Genomic DNA, 20,779 nt, shown 5'->3' on the forward strand with positions numbered 1-20,779 from the left:
ATCTGACTTTACTTTAGTCTTACAATGGCACAGCACGTGATCTTGGCTTTTTGTGAAGTATTCATGGACATAATTACATGTTAAATGCGTTGCTGTGCCTTTATGATGGATGAAAATGATTTTAGAAACTGCAACTGTTCAATGAGCCCTTTATTTATTTTATTTTATTTTATTTTTTTACCAAGAGGCAGTCGAAGCCAATTGGATAATCAAAACAAACGTGTCATCTATGTAAAATCATATTGTTTCAGCGCCATTGGCTGGTATACACTATACACCATTAAACTCATTTTAGTTCAGGGGCCAGACAGATAGCAGCTTGACCTCAAGAAGGCTACAAATTTTATGCTGGAAAACGAGTTATTTTAACATTATTGTGCCCTCGTTTGCACTTCCTGTCTGTACAAAATATGTAAGAAACTGACTACTGTATATCCAAGCAATAAGTGATAGATATCAGTCCCAAAAGGATTTTCAGTTTAGATTTCCTAGATTTTGTGACCAATATCTATTTAATTAAGGATATTGAAGAATATTGTGTAATAATTTCCAGAAAATGTATAGATTTTGTAAGAATTTGTTTGTTTTTTTAACAGTTTAACATTAAAAATGACTGCCGTCATGTGATACAAGCACCAGGAAACCTGTGAGCATCTGCAAATATTCTTGAGTTTCATTTACACAGTGATTCATGTTTTCTCTGTCATTTTCAGTTTCTCCTGTGGGCTGATTTGGATGCTCCATACGGCCAGATTTGGTCCCCGGGCCTTGAGTTTGACACATGTGGTATATACAGTAAGGGATATCGGTTCTTGAATCAAAACTGATAGAATACCTGTCAAATCTTGCTGTAAATATCAAATTCAGTCTCACACGTCTCACATCTTTCTCTCTTTTCTTCATGCAGTCATCAAACTACTGTACATACTAACACATCTTTTCACACAAATAACTGTTAGAGTCAGATCATTGATGTCTTCCTGGACTAAACAGTTCATGTTATGTGTGCAGTCGATCTAGTGAAACAGATTCGAGTGAGAAACCCATCTGCAGCCAGACTTTCTGCCTGTGCCAAAGAAATAATAATATTACAGAGACAAGAAGCTTCAAAGATTTACATCTGGTCCAATAAACCGTGCAGGGATTCACCTTCCTAATCAGATACAGTATCAACTGTACTTCCACTGCAGCCTATCTCTCAGTAGCCGTGGCTCCATCTTACTAAGGAGGACCAAAATAAACGGGCGTCCCTCAACGGAGACGCCTGTGGAGATGACAGACGACGGTCCAGGTGAATTATTCATGTCCATTTAAAAACCACTCGCGCAGGAATGTCGCTGGTTGAGTTTGTGGATCTGGGTCTGAGTGATGGATGTTGGTGGTGTTAAATGAACCCATGTGCATTCCTGTAAAAGGAAACACTGTATACACTGGTATAGGCTTATGTTTACCACATGGGCATCAAGAATTCAACTCTGAATAAATGTCACAGCAGAGTTTCATCGACAGTGTCTAAAAGAGAATAGCAGGGATTGCAGGGAAGTAATGATAAGAAAGTGGAAGATTAGCCAACTGTATATGACAATTATTAATATTTATACCAAATTAGAAGTGTTTAATTTAATACTGTTACACCCTGTTAAAACAATGTCATGTTAAACGAATCAAAACATTGAAAGTTTCCCTCCATAAATACCATTCTTGGTCAAACCAACAGCTTTGTTTGGTATTGAGTTTGAATTCAGCCTTAAATGACAACTTGGTCATTTTCAAGGTTACAGTATGTGTTAATCAAGCTTTATGACAAAAAGATGACGTCATAAGAGTTTGGAAACATGAGTTTGCTTTAAAACAACTTCTGTTAGAAATGAAAAACTAAAAGTTACAATGAATGACCTTCATTGTCGTAAATAAGTCCAACTATGCTTTACTGAAATCGTAGCCTCATAACAAGATGGTTGTGGGTTCAAACCCCACTGTTTGTGTTGGAAGTAAACCTGGTTTACTTTGTTTACCTGCCACGGCACAAACATGATGGATGGATGGACGGATGGATGGAAGGAGATTTTCAATGAGAGGCATAAGTGCTACTCATGAAAAGAGTGTGATGCACAATAACGATCTCAAATATTTAATTGAATTATGTCTTTTGTTGTGTCGTTATAGGTCCGTATAGGTATTTGTAATTTCCAAAATCCAGAGTCAGTATATTGATTGATCTGGATTCCCTCCAAAATGTAATGGAATCTTTCATGGTGTAAGGTCTATGTCTAGTTAAAATCTTGTCAAAATCTGTTAAGTATTTTTGACGCAATCCTGCTAAAACAGAAAAACAAATATATGTCATTTCTGCCTCCTTGGTGGAGGTAACAACAGAAATGCAGGATAACAAAAACACACAAATCTATTTTATTTTTTTAAACATACAAAACAGGAGAAAAATATACAAAATGACTCCAATAATCCACAACAATCTTGCTTAATGTTCAGATTGGTTATTATTCTAAATGCTGACATGAATGTCAAATCGAACAATTGCCCCCGCTGTAGGGCTGGGCGATATTGACCAAAACTCACATTGCAATATTTTTTCTCAAATTGCCGACATACGATATTAATCTCAATAATTTTAATTAAAATAAAGTCTGACCAGAAAGGCAATTCTGGGTTAAATTAACTGATGCAAAATGCATCAGTGCAGGCATATTTATTAACAAACACCTGCACAATATGTGCCTGTTCTCCTATAAAGGACAGCACGTGTGAGTGAGTTCTGTAGTGTGACGTGTTTAGGGGAAGATCTGGGTTACAAAGCACTCAGAAATCCATCTAACTGCTTTTTTATGCTGTTCTGAGAAGTAGCGAAAGCAGCGACTTTTAAAACGAGTATTTTATTACAAAGTAAGCTATAAAAATGTATTGATAAAAGCAATATTGTATTGTTGCTGGTTCCTGTAAAAGGTTTTTGAGTTGTTGTTTTTCAAAAGCGCTATGTAAAACCGACGTATTAATATTATCATCATTACTATTATTATTAACATCGCCAAAATAGAAAACTCGATCGATCGTGAGTCTCGATATATCTCCCAGCTCTATCTAAATATGTCCTATGAGGTTTTACCATTTAACAGTGAGTCTCAGTTTAACACATTTAGATCAGATTGAACAATCATTGGCTTATGAAGAATAAAAGTGAGCAGGTGCTCCTACACGCACGCACTGTGCACATCACACGCACTGACCTCAGAGGAGAAGTGATGGTGAACAGCCAGACTCAGAGCCTGTTTCTTCAGAGAAACCAGGGTGGCCGAGCATCGACCGCAACACGCAACTTTCCGCTCGGACCCCCCGGAGGAGGCTGGACCCGGTGGCCCGCAGCCTCCTCCCAGAGCCCGGGCTCCTAGGGGCATCCTGCGGCTCCCTCCGCCTCCAGGCAGGGACCTGTAGGACGGGACATCGTCCGATCTCTGGCACATGGTGGCGGGGTGCGGGTTTGCCCTGGAGCCCACGGCCCCCTCCGGAGCGGGGCGGAATCCGACAGGCTTCACTTGTTCTGAGTGCTGGAAGTAAAGCAAGAATAAATAGAATAATGTGTGTGGGCAAATTAGATATAGATCGACTTGGATACAACTGTAACCACACCCAAATGTGTTTCTCTTTCTTTCTCTTTCTTTCTTTTTCTTCTACATAAATCATGCTGTAATCTCCAAATGTTCCTCAAATATAATTAGATTATGATGGATAATAATCCCACTTTGACTTACCCAGTGTGCAGCTCTGGTAGAGGAAGGAAATCTCTCTCCACTCGCACTCAGAGATGACATGACAACTTGTTAATATTGAAAAAGATGTCCGAACAAAAGCACAACGAGTTTTCAGGAAAAAATGCCAACGTCCAGGGGCCATAAAGGAAAAATAAACCAGCCATGTTAGATTTAGGTCTATAAGAGGACAAAGTCAGATGATTGTGTGAGTGATTTAAAATGTGTGTGTGTGTGTGTGTGTGTGTGTGTGTGTGTGTGTGTGTGTGTGTGTGTGTGTGTGTGGAGAGGTAGAGAGAGAGAGAGAGAGAGAGAGAGAGAGAGAGAGAGAGAGAGAGAGAGAGAGAGAGAGAGAGAGAGAGAGAGAGAGAGAAAGAGAGACGGTGATGAGCGCTGTCATTTAGACAGTTTACACAATGTCCACTAGAGGGCAGAATAAACAAACAAAAAAACAATGTGTCTCGATAAAAAAATTAAAAAAAAATATTTAGATATATTTCTTTAGAGTCCGATATGTAACAACGACCTAATTGTTATTAAAAAAAATAAAAAAGATAAAACCCCAAATGTAATAAAATCAAAAATGGAACAAAAGTGCTGAGCTATATATATATATTAATGTAATAAAACCCAAAATGTATGTATGATAAGATTTTTTTTTAAAAACACACTTAAAAAAAACCAATGTGCCTTGTTAACAACGACCCAAAATGTATAAACTTTTTGCCTTTTTTATATATATATATATAGAGAGAGAGTATATAGTTATGTATATAGTATATGATGAGCCCAAAACATAAATATTATATTATAGGGCAGGCAACATTTTTCCCATAATAGTGTAATAATTTGATATCATCATACAGTGAGTCAATGATTTATTTATCCCTCATCCTTTATATTTATCATTATTATTATTATTATTATTATTATTATTATTATTATTATTATTATTATTATTATTATTATTATTATTATTATTGTTGTTGCTGGGTTGTTCTTTGTTTTGTTTTTTTTAATTATTATTTTTTTGATTTTTTTTGTTTGTTTGTTTTGTGCACCAACTACCAAGACAAATTCCTTGTACTGTCCTTAAAACTGTACATGGCCATTAAAAACATTTCTGATTCTGATTCTGATTTATGGATTATAGGGCTTATTGCATCAATGTAGTGTGTATATATACACACACACACATTTATTTTCTCTACATTGAAGCAATAAGCAATAATTAATCCATAAATCATCAACTCATGACGTAATACAGTTATTACACTGCCTGCCTCATAATGTAATAACAAAAACTTTTTACATTTTGGACTCATCATTATTGACCAGTTGTAAGATTTTGGGTTTTATTAAAAAAAAATGTATTATTAAATTCTAGGCTCAGCACTTTTGTTATATTATTGACCAATTACATTTTACTTTTTTTTTTAAACAATTTGGGTCTTGTTTCATTTTGGGTCATTGTTAACAAGGCACATCGTTTGTTTATTTATTTTTCAATCTTATCCTGTCATGCATTTGTGTTTACTTTTTTCAAGTTAATTAATAATATTGACATTATTCAGACTATTATCTGTATTTTAGCTTTTCTTGTAAGAATTGTTGGTGCTATAACACTAATAAATAGTGTGCCTGCCTGCTGGGAGGTCACTTTATATCCCTCACTCCTCCATGAGGCTGTGATGGATGCAGACTGGGTTTTAGCAAGGACTTGTATCAAAATGCAAGGCTGTGTATGTCCTTCCCTGTAGGTCATGTTGTCTGGAGAATGATATCCAAGCGTCTCCAAACTGTCAACACATTACAAGACTCATGTAATCTCTGGAAAACTACAACAAGGCCTTAGCAACAACATTCTTATCATTTTTTTCTGATTATTGTGAGGCAAGAAATTGAACAAAGTACTTTCTCTTTGACATGTTTTATTTTGTTGTGAAAGCACTTTGATCCCCATGGGTTTATTTAAGATAAATAAAGATGTATTCAACATTATGTTTAGTATCTAACTTTTATGTATCTATATTGGAGTTGACAGATATAGTGATGAAGATGATGTGTGATGATGATGATGCAAAAGATGGATGAAATCCAAGGGGAAATGAGTCTACATCTAAGTATGCCTGTTAATGTCTTAAAAATATTTGCTTGTCTTTTAGTCAACTTTGAAAATTGATTAAAAATGTGTGTGTGTGTGTGTGTGTGTGTGTGTGTGTCCAACATAAACACGCTTTAGAATAGAATAGAATACTCCTTTATTGATCCCCGGCGGGGAAACTCACTTTTGCAGGAACATAACACAAGAGAAGGAATTACAAACAAAAATAAATATTTTAACATATAGTGCAAAAATGTAGAGCTGTAGGTGGTGTAAAGAGTACTGATATATATTCTACTCAAGTAGAAGTACTGTTACTTGATTGAAATTGTACTCAAGTACAAGTAAGTCATACATAAAATACTGAAGTGCAAGTAAAAAGTAGCTCAATTAAATAGTACTCAAAGTTACTAGTTGTGTTTTTTTTTGGTAATAAATCTTGCCACGGTTCCCTTGCATACAGTAAACATTTCATGTATAAACTTATAAAGGAAGAGACCAAATCTTGCACAATTGGAATTTAATTTATTTTCCACAAAGGCATCTGTATAAAATAAAAGGTTTGTCAAAATGTTCCTTTTTTTAAAAAAAAATAAAACAACATCAATTAATTCAATTCAAAATAAAAAATGATCATGCTTTAAGTATAGCTACTTTTATGAACTCTAAAACTAAGAAAATAACCTCCATTCAATGATATTTTGGTCTGATTGGTCGTCTATGATGTGATGCATTCGATTGTTTTCTGGTCATTTCATTTTTTGTAGTTTAACAGTGTCCGTTGATCATTGTAAAACAAACAAAAAATAATAATATACTCTGTTGGTTGTAGAAATGTAACAAAATTACTTCTTTTGAAATGTACTGAAGTACAAGTAAAATTACTGATTTAGAAATATACTCAAAAAGTTACAAGTACCCATTAAAGCAATTAGATTACAGTAGCTTGAGTAGTTTCACCTCTGACTGTAGGTCAGACATAAATTAGGAGAAAATAGAAACAACAAAACAAAAAAAGTCATAACAATATTATTACAACTTTATAATGTGTCCATCTATTTTTGACCCACTTTTTCACTTGACTGCGTTCTGTGAATGCCTTGTTTGGTATATTACGGCAGTGCCAGATGGTTTGGGGGCTGAATCTTTGGTGGTGCGCTCCTCTTTGTGCATTTACGGTAGGTGACGTCACTCTACCCAGTGATTGGTTGTACAGGAGGCTGCCATTTGGCGCATTTTGAGACGGATTCGTGGACGACGCCTGTGTAATTATTTATTTATCATTCGGTTTTAATCATAGTCTACATTTGCATTTAAAAATGAGCACCCTCAATGTAAAAAAGCTTAAAGTGAACGAGCTGAAGGACGAGTTGAAAAAGCGTAACCTATCGGACAAGGGTCTTAAGGCCGAGCTCATGGACCGGCTGCAGGCCGCGCTGATGGAGGAGGCCCAGGCCGGAGAGTCCCCGCTAGCGCAGGACGACGCCGCCGAGGACGAGAGCCCCGAGGTGGGTGGTGAACAAGAGGGCATGGGGGAAGAAGAGGCCGGTGAAGAGCCGACAGAAGAGAGCATGGAGGCTAATGAGGAGGAGGAGGAAGAGGAAGAAGAAGCGGTGGAACCGGAGAACGAGGCTGACGACGGCAATGGCGTTGCGGATGACGACGAGGACATGGGTGAAGGAGAGGAGGACGAGGACATGGACCACATGCTAAAGGGAGACATAGACGACATGGAGAAGATAGATACAGAGGACGGTGAGCCCGAGGACCAGGCCGCTGAGGGTGAGTTCAGTGAGTCGTACAGTGCTTGGGTGGATGGTTTCTGTTGTAGCGGTAAACCGGCCGGAACTGTCGGTCCATCAGAGCGGCCATGTTACCTCAAACGACCTGTTAGCAACGAGCTAGCGGTAGCACAGCCGATACAACTTACTACTTTTACTCCAATAAACACGTTAGTGTGACCTCTATTCAGACATTAGTGTTTATATTACCATCGTGAAAAGCTATGGTCATTGTGATTATTACGGTGAGACGTCCCTTTGCGGTAATACTGGTGTATTTCGTTTGTTAGCATGTTAGCCTGGCAGTTAGCTTCTAGCTCTTTGTGTTGGAGTGCAGCTGGTTAGCGATGACTGATGTTCCTGAGTGATCAGGAGTAAATTATTAACTAACGATCATTTAAGGACGCGGAACTCATTTAATATGAACAACAAAACACAATGGTTGGTCCATATTTATAACGTCTTTATGCTGCATCAAACAGATTATAGTTTTCGCCTGGTCATCATGATAATCCACTGAGAAAGTAGCTATGAGAGGTTATTACAATGGGTTTTGTACGTCCCAGTCACCTAAACTATATTTGAGGACATATTTTTATAAAAGGTGTTTATTAAGTGTTTGTTTAGACTAAATATGAAACATTTGACTGAGTAAACGAAATAAGAAAACATCGGTCGCAGTTCTTTGATGCTTTTTTTTTTCTTTGGCCCTTTGAAAAATTGTTTTGTTTTGTTGTGTTTTTTTAGGTAAATGGACTTACATTATCACATAGATGGCTATTTATCCCACACAATCATTCTGAATGAGACAGTTTTAATACATGACCTGTTTAGGTTTTCTCAGTAATGGCTTTAAACAATGTAAACATAGTCTATTTCAGATTCGCATAAACATTTGTATTTTCACCGTGTTTAAGAAGTAACAGATTTATAGTAATGTTGCTTTTAAAGCAAGGGTGTAAAAAATCAAAGACTTGAGGTCAGAATTGGCCTACGAGAATGAGATATTTAATTTATCTGAGCCCCATCAACTTCTATTCAAAGTGTTTTAATGTTTTGTGTAACTATTAAACACTAAATTGGTACGTGTTAAAATTGCTACATGTATGAAGTATTTGTAATCTAAGTTAATTTAGCCCATTTGATTTTACATTGTGGAATTTGGTGGCCCTCAACCTGAAATTAGTTTGAATCACCTGCATTAAAATAGATCAAATAAAATGTGATTTTAAGCTACAATTTAGGAATTATTTACCACATTTTTTCATGCAGGAGCCAGTTTGATTCAGAGGTGGTGATTAAAATCAGAACCAGCATGGCTGTAAATTAAAGTAGGAATAAGTTAATGTTTGTACTAGTATGTAGGGGTGCATGGTGCTACAATTGGATTATTCAACATTTATCATGATATTAACAAATATGATTTTTTGATGCATTCCCCCTTCACTTTGTGGCTACCTAATACTTTTAAACAAGGTATGATCTGATACAAAAGCTATCTTAAAAGCTATATTAAAAAAAATCAAATGGTGACTAGTTGACTACTAAATCTGCCAGCAAATATGTGGACCAGTCATTGCACGTCAACATTAAATGATGTCTTTAGTTTCAGGGGAGCTATTGTGTTGGTAGGGGGTTTCTAGGTCTGGTCAGGAGCATCTGTAATGGCCAACCTGGTGCCGAACTGCTTGTTTAGATGGCACGTGGTCAGCCTGTCCCTGGTTATTCAATCGAGGGGGTTTAGAGTAGTTTTTGGGGGGTGCAGAGGTAGGTTTCTTGCATGTGACCACCTTTAAATAAGCTGGGAATCTTCACTTTAATGCTTCACGACAGGGTTAACTGACTAAGCTTTACATTTACAAGTTGTCTCTTGCCCCAGCAAACACTGTCCATACTATTAATTTGGGCCAGCTACTGTGTAAACTACCACCTGGTCTTTAATTAAAGCTGTGACATTTTCTGCAGTATGACTGTATGTGTTTTTATTAATTATTGAGGTGTTTCCTCTTGGTAAATATATTCTCATGATTATGGTCGACAGTACTGTAACTAATGAACGGGCTTTGTGGGCTAGAACCCCACAGCCAGTCCGACCTCTTTCTCCCCTAAAAGGAGCACCTCATTCTATATCTTTGTTCTATTTTCAAAGGGGATGCGGACAAAGACACGAATGCTGATCAGAAGAATAAGAAGGGTGTTAAGAGACGCCGGGAGGAACATGGAAGGGGCTACTTTGAATTTATTGAAGAGAACAAATACAGCTGGTAAGGATGGGACAGAGCAAAAAAATGGCCTTCAGCATCCCTGAAGCGCCATCCATAGCTTTGTTGGACTGTATTGGCTTTAAGCGCCAATGCACATAAATAGTAAGGAGGAGAGCCCTCATTTTTAAAGCATCATTTTGTCTCTAAATGACTTGATTTGCACACATGTTCTGAGGGTTTTCTTGCCTATATAAAAGAGCCCTACCATTATCCTTTCTACAGTGCTCACCCACATTGTGTTTGTAGTGGACTGCAATTCTGTAACAGAAGTGCATTAATGAATTCTCTATGAATTTTTTTTACATCTGTTCCTCATGCCACTTATTGTGTTGGAAAGCCCGTTGTATCCTCAAGGTGAGATGGGGCAGCTCAGAGAAAGAAGCACAGACAAAAAAAAAAGTAGCAGATGTGTCCTGCAAAAAAAGGAGGGGGGAGGATGGGGAGGGGAGGAGTAGCTGCTGAGGGGCGTGGGAGGAGGGGCGGTGCACAAAAGGATGAAGCTAAACTAGTCTCAGTGTGTCTGGAAACGTCCACGGAGGAGCTCACGATTAATGGCCGTTCATCGTCTTTTGCCTCGCAATGATGCAATTATTTATTTCTGTCTTTTTTTTGTTTCTCGATGTTAATGTCAATCTGCGGTTTTTTGTATCATGTTAAATGTGTGTTCTCATTGTGCAAGAAAAAGTGTGTGCGTGCATTTACACGGCTTGTTTTTAACTACTGGAAAGGTGCCATCATGCATGTTTGTGTGTGTGTGTGTGTCATCTACATGTCTGTACTTCTTCCTCGGTGTTTAGGTTAGCGCAATGACAAGATAAATTGATCAGACTATAGAAAATCTCCAATAATTTATACGCCTCTTACATACACTGTTTTCTGGTGTAAGAGATCGATGTATTTCAAGGATTTTTCCCTGTTTAAATGTTAGTTGTAATGCAGTTCATGATTATTTAACAGTTTCATACCAATGTTTGATCTGTACTGACCTCATGCTCCACTTCAAACTGTGCCATTTTAAGGATTCTCACCAGTTTGTACATAAACAAAGCAACTGGGTTACATCAAAACTTTCATTATTTAGTTAAAGATCATCAGCATTCACTTGATTTTAATACAAAACACTTAACATTGGAGACCTTTATCTTCTCAAGCTACAGAGTTTGGTAAGTTTCTGTAGTCCTTTGTACATCCAAACAATTAAAGGGTACCTGTAGTGAAAATGTATGTAACAAAAATGTGTTTAATGTTTTACCTATAAACAAAATATGTGCACCTTTTTTTAAAAAAAAAAAAAAAAAAAAAAACTCAAAAGGATTTATTTTTTTTAGAACGATTTTATACCTTCAGGTATAAGCTATGGAGAGCCGACATTTTGGACAGGATATGACGCACTTTTTGTTGATCGGCCAGGCCTGTTGCTTTAAAGAAATAGAGGTGAAACTGGTCTGTTTACATTGTGGGAAGTATCGTATGTAACTTCTCCCTCAGTGATAAAGTGCAGCATCGAGGCTGTATGTTATGAGAGGATTAAAGATCACCTTTCTCACCGTTTGGCTAACTCTGACTTAGTATCGTTATTTGACTTAGAGACGTGGAAAAAATGTTTTCTGCAGGGGTTTTTTTTTGTTATAACAACCACTGGCTTTACACTTCGTCATTGTTCAGAAACTATAGATCAGGGCTGTGAAACTCAGTTTGGTTCAGCGGGCCAAATACGGAGCAGTTTGATCTCTCGTGGGCCACAGATTTTATGTGGGAAAACGAACAATTTTGACATTATTGTGCCCTAGTTTGTACTTGTATGTATACATAAAAAACTAAATATGTAACAAACCGACAATAACAAAGCAATAAGTGACAGATATCAGGATATTCTTTGGAAATTTCCTAGATTTTGTGACCAATTTCTATTTAACTAAGATAACTATCATGTAGAAATTTGAGTAACATCGGATTTTGTAAAAATTTTGAGTTTTTTTTTCAGCAGACAAACATAAAAAAAACGACTGCAATCATGAGATAAAAGCAATGGAACATTGTTGCCGAGCAACAGCTAATGGGGAAAAAACAACGGTGCATCATAGCCTGTCCAAAATGGTGACTCGATAATTTGTGCCCAAAGGTATACATTTGTTCTAAAAAGTCCTTTTAAGGTTTTTTTTTTTTTTTTTTTTTAAATAAAAAAGTGCACATACTTTGTTTGTTAGTAATGCATTACATACATTTTCACTACAGGTACCCTTTAATTGAGGCATCTTATGCATTGATTTGTTACATATAAGGTTTAGTTCTTCTCTACTGCTTTAGAAACAAACATAGATTATTGGACATTTTGTTAAAGAAATGTTTTACTCCCCATATATACCAACAGCAAGCTAATGCTAAGGCTGCGATAGAGTTGCTCTGTCTGTATCTTCTTCCCTGTTGTAGATTTCCCAGGATGCAGAAAGGTAAGTGTCTGCCACAGCATGAGACTGTGCAAAACTCATGTCAGTTTCCCCCTTTTCTCCTGGTTTTCCTTTTTTTAAGTCTTTCCACAAATCTTTTCCTTTGAAACAGCAAGCAGTACCACACGGCTTCTTTCTTTCTACATGCGGTCCCACTGATGTGCGTTCTGTCTGACTCGCACAATGGCATCTCTTTTCAGGGCCTTTAAGAGTCCCATACCCCCCTTGGAGGAACAAACGGAAGAGTTTGACGACACAAAAGTTGTTCTGGACACCTGTAAGTCGTCTGGATTTTCAGAGATGACCTATGAGGACATTTGACATTAGATTAATTAAAAAAATGTTTTTCTTTAAGACAACTGTGACCTGCACTTTAAAGTGTCCAGAGATCGTTACAGCGCCTCCTCTCTCACCATGGAGAGCTTTGCTTACCTGTGGTCTGGAGGCAAGGCCACCTACGGCGTGAACAGCGGCAAAGCCTGCTTTGAAATGAAGGTACGTCACTGATTTCTGTCAGAATTTACTGATCAATGTGAAGCTAGCCTAGTGGTTTTCAAACTTTTTTGGATATCCCCCACTTTGGACGCCATTGCTCCCCAAATAATCACATTTTCAAATTTAATGAATCAAAGGAACAAGTATTCATATTTCGTAGTGAATCAGAAACTAAATAAAATAACCTGCATGAAAAATAAATGTTAAAGTACAGTAGTCAAAAATACAGGAAATAACCAAACATTGTTTTGCAATTTGTGACAAAAAGCTTAAGAAAACAAAAAAGGAAATTCAGTGCACATATTAAATAAACTAACAGGGAACAAGTAACATCATGTTTCATAATGCAAAGACATATTTTATAAATAAATTAAAACTCAATAACTAAATTAGTCACCTGCATGAAAACTACATTTAAAAGTGTTAGTTAATGAGTAAAAAAAAGAATACAGGAAATAAAGGAACTTTGTTTGCAATCTGTCAAAAAGCTTAAGAAAACCAAGAAGGAAATTCACTTTTTAAGTCATTATTTTTGCATTTTAGTTCCATGTTACTTTTTGTTCCCAGTCGCATATCTAATGCAGTTTAATAATTTAATGCTATTTTAATTTTTGCTAAATTTTAAGGCTTCTGTTTATTATTTTCTTTGAGTGTACGTGTTTTGTTTAGTGTTATTGATCTCAGAAAAGCATTTGGTATGAAATTGAAAAGTTGTCATACCTTTATTCCCCAAGAGGGGGTCGAGCCACACACTTTAAGAAGCACTGAGCTAGCTTAGCCTCTAGGTTTTGTTCTGTGGTAACATTATGGTTTTTGTCAACAGTTAACAGAGAAGACTCCAGTGAAGCACATCTCTGGAAAGAACATGGACATCCATGACGTGCAGGTCGGCTGGTCCTTGGCTACTGGCACACTGCTCTTAGGTCTGCTCTTTTTATTTCAATAACATGTTTGCTGTGTTAACCTAAACTATGTTTGCTGCTCAGTTTTGTTTGTTTTTTCCACCAGTGAACGTTTGTGTCTTCTGAACAGGTGAGGAGGAACATTCGTACGGCTACTCTGGGAAAGGAAAGAAGACGACCAACTGTGTGACGGAGGACTTTGGGGAGACCTATGAGGAGAATGATGTCATCGGCTGCCTGATTGTAAGTGTCCTTCCTCTGTAGTTATGTTAAGTGTGTTGTTTTTTTATGTGTGTGTTGAGTTAAGTTGATTTTTATGATCTATTCTGTGCATTAGCCTACCTTATGTTTGTCATAAAAAATCTTCAACATTTTATTAACCACTGGTCTTTTTAGGGAAATTAACTTAAAGTGTAGAAGCAGCAGAAGTTTAGTGTTGTTATCCTTCATTTAGATCAGAAATGAGCCCTGGGGCAAAATGGGGTCCTCTGTCTAATTTCTTGCTGTAGTTTTCTGATTATCAAATGACGAATCTTTGTTTCTTTGCAGGATTTTCAGAGTGATGAGGTGGTGATTTCCTTTGCTAAAAATGCCGGCGAACCCGCTGTGGCCTTCACAGTCAACAAGAGCAGCCTGAACGGCCAGGCGCTCTTCCCTCACGTCATCTGCCACAACTGCTCCGTGGAGTTTAACTTTGGACAAATGGAGACTCCGTACTTCCCCCAGCAGAGCGGTTACACCTTCCTGGAGCAGATCCCTGTGAGCGAGCGCGTCCGTGGACTCAAAGGGCCCCAAACCAAAGCCGACTGTGAGGTAACAGCTCTGATCACAGAAGCACTGGCTTTGTCAATGAGTCATAAAAAGGCTTAGATTTAAACAAAGTCTTTGTGTTTAGATCATTGTGGTGGTCGGGCTGCCAGGATCAGGGAAAACCACATGGGTGAAGAAACATGTGATGGAGAATCCTGGAAAGTACTACATCCTGGGCAGTGACACCATTGTGGAGAAGATGATGGTCAGTACTGAGTGCTGTTCAATGTTCGAGGACATCCATGTATCTCAACATAATAAGATTAATTGTAAACTATCTTTTTGATACAGATAAACAGCTTAAAACGTCAGTCCAAGGACGTCTCAAAGCTAAACGGCATCTCTCAGCGCGCTCCACTTTTCTTGGGGAAATTCATTGAAATTGCAGCTCGGAAGAAAAGGAACTACATTCTGGATCATGTAAGTCATTGTGTAAATGAAACTCAACAGTCCTGGTTCATGATAGCAATCATTTTCAGTGTTAAATCGTTAAAAAAAATTTTCCTTAAATGAATAGAAGTTTGTCACAAATTCTAGGAAATTTAAAGTGTAGATTCTGTTGGGACTAATCAGAATCATCTTTATTCGCCAAGTGTATGTTGTACACACGAGGAATTTGACTATCTTATTGGATATTGTTGATATTTAATATTTCATGTGTACGTAGAAGTGCAAACTTGGGCACAATAATGTTGAAATTACTCTTTTTCCCCACAAAAAAACTTGAGATCAAACTGCTTTGCATTTGGCCCCTGAACTAAAATGAGTTTGACACCCCTGATGTAAGTGTTTTGTTTGTAATGAACTGTCATCACTGTTCCTACGACTCCTGTTTATTCAGCATGACGGAGCTTTTTTCTGCCCCTCCTTTTGCAGACCAACCTGTCCGGCCCCGGCCAGAAGAGGAAGATGTGTCTGTTTGCAGGATACCAGCGTAAAGCCGTGGTCGTCTGTCCATCCGATGAAGACTACAAGCAGAGAGTTGCAGAAGAAGATCGAAAGTGATGGAAAGGAAATCCCTGAGCACGCCGTGATGAAAATGAAAGGTAGAGCCGTGGTGGAATTGATTTTAATTCCTGATATATGTTGCATTGAATGACCTTTGTTTAATCTGACAGATTTCTACTCCCTGCCTGAGGTGGGGGACAGTTTTGATGACGTCATCTACACTGAGCTGCCTAAAGAAGATGCTGCGAAGCTTCTAGAGCAATACAAGGAAGAAAGCAAGTCGGCTTTGCCTGCCGAGAAAAAGCCAAATCAGGGGAGCACCACCCCCAAACGGGGTGGGGGCCAACGTGGAGGAAACCGAGGAGGGAAGGTCCAGTTTGGGCGTGGAGGAGGACCAGGACAAAGAGGAGGGGGCCGCGGAGGCTTCCAGAACAGAGGCAACTTCAGAGGAGGTGATTAGATAGATAGATATTTATTTATTTAGTTCTTGGCTGTCTTCTAACATATACACTACAATACAAAGAATAAATATTAATTTTAGTAACCAAAAATGGAATGGGCTGAAGCAGTAACGGCATTATCGCTCATTATTAAAAAAAATTTAAAAAAAACACACACAATAGAAACTACTCAATAACAACGCTATTCATCTGCTTATCAACTTATGTTTCAATAATGGCAAAATATTTAGTTTTTTACAGAATTTTTAAACATAGACAGTGAACTTATTAATTTAAAGTGATTATCAAGACCATTCCAAACTTTAACACAGTAAACAGAAAAGTATCTTCTTTTAATAGATGCTCTAAGATATGGTTTTTTAAAAAATATAAACCCCTCTTAAATTATATTTTCTTTCTCTTAGTTTAAAAAGTGATATAATACTGAAAGGAAGAATTATATTTCTTTTTATTGTTCTAGATTTATTTTTAAACAGTTCATTATCATCATGTATTCTTAATGCTGTCTTTAGTTATTTAATTAATGGATCAATGTGTGCTTTACATGTATTAGCTTAGCTTTGAGCAATAGTTCAGATAAAACAATACAAGGGATGAATAAAGCAACTTCAGACACTATTTATTATACTTTTTGTTGTATGTAGAATGCCAATAGTTCTGTACAGTGTCCTTCGGTGACCTGAAAGGTCATTTGAAATTATTATGATTATTATTATGGTGGCTCAGCATGATGGACGGACTGGTTTACTGGTTTTGGTTCTGGTCTGTGTGCAGCTCCTGGTCCCCGTGGTGGCTTTAACCGTCCCGTTCGTGGCTACCTGCCCCCACCCGCCTACAGAGGGGGGTTCCAAAGTCGTGGGAACTTCAACCGAGGAGGCCACATCCCCAGCCTGGGCGGCTCCCCGAGGGGCGGCCCCATGAGGGGTAACATGGGATCCAGAGGAGGACCCATGAACCGGGGCGGCCCCATGAACAGGCCCAACATGAGCAGGGGAGGGGGCCCCAACATGAGCCGTGGAGGGAACCGTGGACACCCAGGCCAGGTGAGTTAGAGACCCGTGGACTTCATACTGGGAAATTAGACATATACTGGTTTCCAGCTCATGGTCCTGGTCCCTTTGTTCTAACAGTTCCAGCAGAGAGGTGGGGGCCGTGGAAACTTTGGAAACAAGAACGCAAACTATGGTAACAACAGAAGCGGTGGCTATGGCAACAGGAACGGAATGGACAAAGCTCAAGCTTTCAACCAGAGCTGGCAGCAAGGGGTGAGCACTTAATACACATGATTAATTAGTGTTTCAGGTAGTTTATTATTTCCTACAAGTACCTGACACTCCCAAAGTAGAAACAATAAGAGATTTAATACAAGCATTTATTTACAGTGTGTGATTGAGTATAATTTCCTTCAATAAAATACTAAAATGCAAATTAAATAAAGTTAAACAATATGTAAACTTGGGTTTAGCCGGTCGTTAAGAATAGACTTGAGTTGCACAGTTAAATTAATCTTTCTAAGTCATTTTTTCTAAAGATGTACAAGTAAATGCATTGGCTTGGAGCGCGTCTGATGGAATCCACATTAAGTTGACATATTGCGTATCATGTATAATCTCATTTTTAACAAAATAGTTCTGTTTAATAGGCAATGCCAGAGTTATTTGTGGTAGTTTAATTTTAACACCAGTTATTTAAATTTACCTGTTAAATAAACTTGATGTAAAGGCGATTTCTTTCATTTAAATAAAGAGGAGTTAACTATATACATGGACGTATTGGTACCCCTGGAATTTTTTCAGAAAATTCACCATTTCGCCAACAAATTATTGCAATTACAAATGATTTTGGTTTACATGTATTTACTTCTATATCTATAATATTCTACAATTAAATTAAATAAATAAAAAATGAATTTGGGGGGGTCGGAAATTTGAATCCGATATTCGTTTTCAGACTAATATTGGACGGATATCGGATCGGGACACCCCTAATTTTTATCACATTGACACTATCATGTGTTTTCTGTTTGTTTAGGGTTTAGTTTCATTGAGTGTCTGTGTATCAAATAATTGTTTTGTTTTTCTCATCAGTTTTGGAACCAGAAGCCCTGGAGCCAGCAGTACCAGCCTGGCTATTACTGACACTCTTTTCCTAAAGAACTGAGGCTCGACAGGTGATCGAGATCCACCACTAGCCACGGACATCCCCCCCCCCCCCCCCCCCTCCTCGTCTCAGCTTTGTTTTCCTACAAATTCACAGTTTTAAAATCTCCTATCACTTCTAATGACCGAAGCAACAACATTCCACTGCAGAGGCGGCGTCGAACCTCCAACCTTGTGTCGGCGCTCGCACACGGCGCTCCTTCAATCTCAATTTTTGTTGTACATTTGATATTTTTGGCCCCACTTTTTAAATAACATGCTTTTAAAAAGGTATTGGTAATGTTTGTAATTTCAGGAAGGAAACATTTTTCATTTTATTTTATTTTATTTTTGTCCGGGGTTGTGTGTATTACCTGTGCTGTTTTTGGTTGTTGTTTTTTTCAGAACAAATTGTAAATATTTTGTAGGTAGTTTGTTTTGCAGAGTATAAGAAATAATGAAAAAAAAAAAGAAAAAAAGCTCTGTCATTATAAATCTTGACCGCTAATGATGAGAATTACTGTAGTGTCCTCTTTGTCGAGCTTAATGAAGCCGTGACAGCCAGCTTTTATTGTCTTTTCCTTCAGTCGGACCTGTAACACAACCTCAACAGACATGCAATAAACAACCCTTTACTTATTTTCATATTCTTCCTGACTTGTGACTTTTAATTTCATTTTAAATATGTGTTAAATGGACCTTGGTGCTCAGTCCAGGAGCCACACGAGGCTTCATCTACAGTTAGTACCCCACAGGATTAAATGAAAAGGTTATACTGTAGTTTCTTTTTGAACAACTGGCGCCGCTGCAGCACAATGCTACACACCAGCACGCCTCCACGAAGGGCTACACACACACCATAACAACTAACCACTAATAACACAACCTGTGTCTTTACTGGCAATAACTGCAACTCCAACTGTTTTCAAAACTCATGCAGTGTCAGTTTCTGCCCCTTTTTTTCTGTAAATACTTCCACTGATTCTCCTGTGCACGAATGTTTATGAATTTAATGGCGGTAATAATAAATGTGTTCTGATTAAGAAAGTATTAGTTTGACAAGGTTCTTCTGTGTGATTTCTTTAGATGTTATAACACTCTGACTTCCTGAACGTTATGCAAATTGTTTGTATATATAACTACCAGAGTTGGGATCAATTACATTTTTCAGCTACAACTACGAATACAATAACCAGCATTTTTCTTCCAATTACAAGTATTTTTATCCTCAGTCAATTACAATCACAATTGCTGACACTGAAATAAATAACCTAATGAAAGTTAACCTTCCTCCTATGTTAGCTTTCTGTTAGCATCTCTTTATAACGGGTCCTAAATCAGCTGTAAATAAGTTAAAAAAAATATCTATTTTCAATTTCTTTCCTATCGGTTGCATTGTTAAGCTTCCTATTCCTAATCAATGAAAATAAGGTATTGATATTTTTGGTGGGGCGTCGTAAACCCCTTATTTATTTATTTTTTAATGATTAAATGTGGGAAAGCTTGATATAAAACATTTTAATAATTATCAACCACATACAGTATTTATTGAACTGTAACATGGTTCCCCAGTTTTTGCGTGAAATTGGTATTGACAATTTTTATAGAATTTTCATGACAATTACAACGGCAATTATAGCAACTCAATTACGATTATGACAGCGACAGATTTTTAAAAATATAACTATGCCATAATTGTAATTAAAAATCAATTACGTGATTACGATTATAATTGACCCCCAACCCTGGTGACTACAGTCGCTCATTTATCAAGAAGTAATTGTGTGTAACTGCCAGCAGGTGTCAGTGTTTAGTTGATGGAACACAGTATTTGTCTATAAGTGGGTAATAGGCTCCACCTTTAACAGAAACGCATCTATTAACCTATTATAATCCAATCACCTGTTGTTCACAAGTGCTAATAACATTCATCATTGATACTAATCACCTATTGTTTTGTTAGTTTCATCAGCACCAACTGACAAGTCTGTCAAAAACCATAATTTAATCATGCAACTACAATATAGATCAGATGTTAGATTATGTGACATTCATTCACACTTTTTTTTGCTGGAAATAACCTGATAAACAACCTACATTTGGTCCATTATTATTATGATGATGATTTTATAATAAATGAATACATTTTTTTGCATTTTGATAACTCCCGTAGTGGCAGATTGTCAAAGAAAGTCTGATTTAAAATGCTTTTCTGCGAATTTGTACCTTTTAACTTTAATCAATGGATGCATTTTAAAATCATGTTTTTCAAACGTAGAGAATTATTTTTATTCATATCGCTCTAGTTTTTAATCAACTCCTACATTAAAATCGTTAAGTATAACACATAACATGAATCTACACAATATATCAAAAACAACCACTAAAAAATAAAATTGTTAAAAAGAAATGATTTTTTTTTTTTTTGGAATATATTTGTTGGTAGTTATTTTACTTTTATTTATTTATTTAACCGATGTTCTTTCTTTTTTCCAATTTATATTTTGATGTTTTCATCATTGTATTGCTGTTTTTATTTTAACATACCTATAAAATGTCTTTGAGTTTCTCTAAAAGCACTTTTGAATTAAATTTATTATTATCATTGTTATTAATAAATTGATAAGATAATATTATTTGCTACTTCTTCCTCTGTCGTGTCAGGAGT

At 37.1% G+C, this 20,779-nt stretch overlaps 2 protein-coding genes across 2 annotated transcripts in view; one reads left to right on the forward strand and one right to left on the reverse strand.

The window, feature by feature from the left end:
- Positions 1-3,944, reverse strand: part of kif26bb (kinesin family member 26Bb) — a 28,832-nt gene extending 24,888 nt beyond the window's left edge. The window contains exons 1-2 of the mRNA XM_028440304.1: positions 3,765-3,944; positions 3,243-3,560 (exon numbers count right to left, since the gene is read on the reverse strand). Of these exons, the coding sequence (XP_028296105.1) occupies positions 3,243-3,560; positions 3,765-3,824 (378 nt within the window). The 5' untranslated portion in view covers positions 3,825-3,944. The remainder of the gene's footprint in view (positions 1-3,242; positions 3,561-3,764) is intronic.
- Positions 3,945-7,052: 3,108 nt separating this feature from the next.
- Positions 7,053-19,170, forward strand: hnrnpub (heterogeneous nuclear ribonucleoprotein Ub). Its single transcript, XM_028439544.1, is given in 15 exon segments — positions 7,053-7,647; positions 9,796-9,910; positions 12,558-12,634; positions 12,713-12,852; positions 13,676-13,775; positions 13,885-13,997; positions 14,304-14,567; positions 14,650-14,769; positions 14,856-14,984; positions 15,441-15,548; positions 15,550-15,610; positions 15,683-15,964; positions 16,748-17,016; positions 17,104-17,238; positions 18,061-19,170. Coding segments are annotated over 15 exon segments (2,427 nt in total). The 5' UTR covers positions 7,053-7,184; the 3' UTR covers positions 18,112-19,170.
- The last annotated feature ends 1,609 nt before the right edge of the window (positions 19,171-20,779 follow it).

This window comes from Gouania willdenowi, chromosome 24 (assembly GCF_900634775.1).
Source record: "Gouania willdenowi chromosome 24, fGouWil2.1, whole genome shotgun sequence".
Taxonomy (NCBI): domain Eukaryota; kingdom Metazoa; phylum Chordata; class Actinopteri; order Blenniiformes; family Gobiesocidae; genus Gouania; species Gouania willdenowi.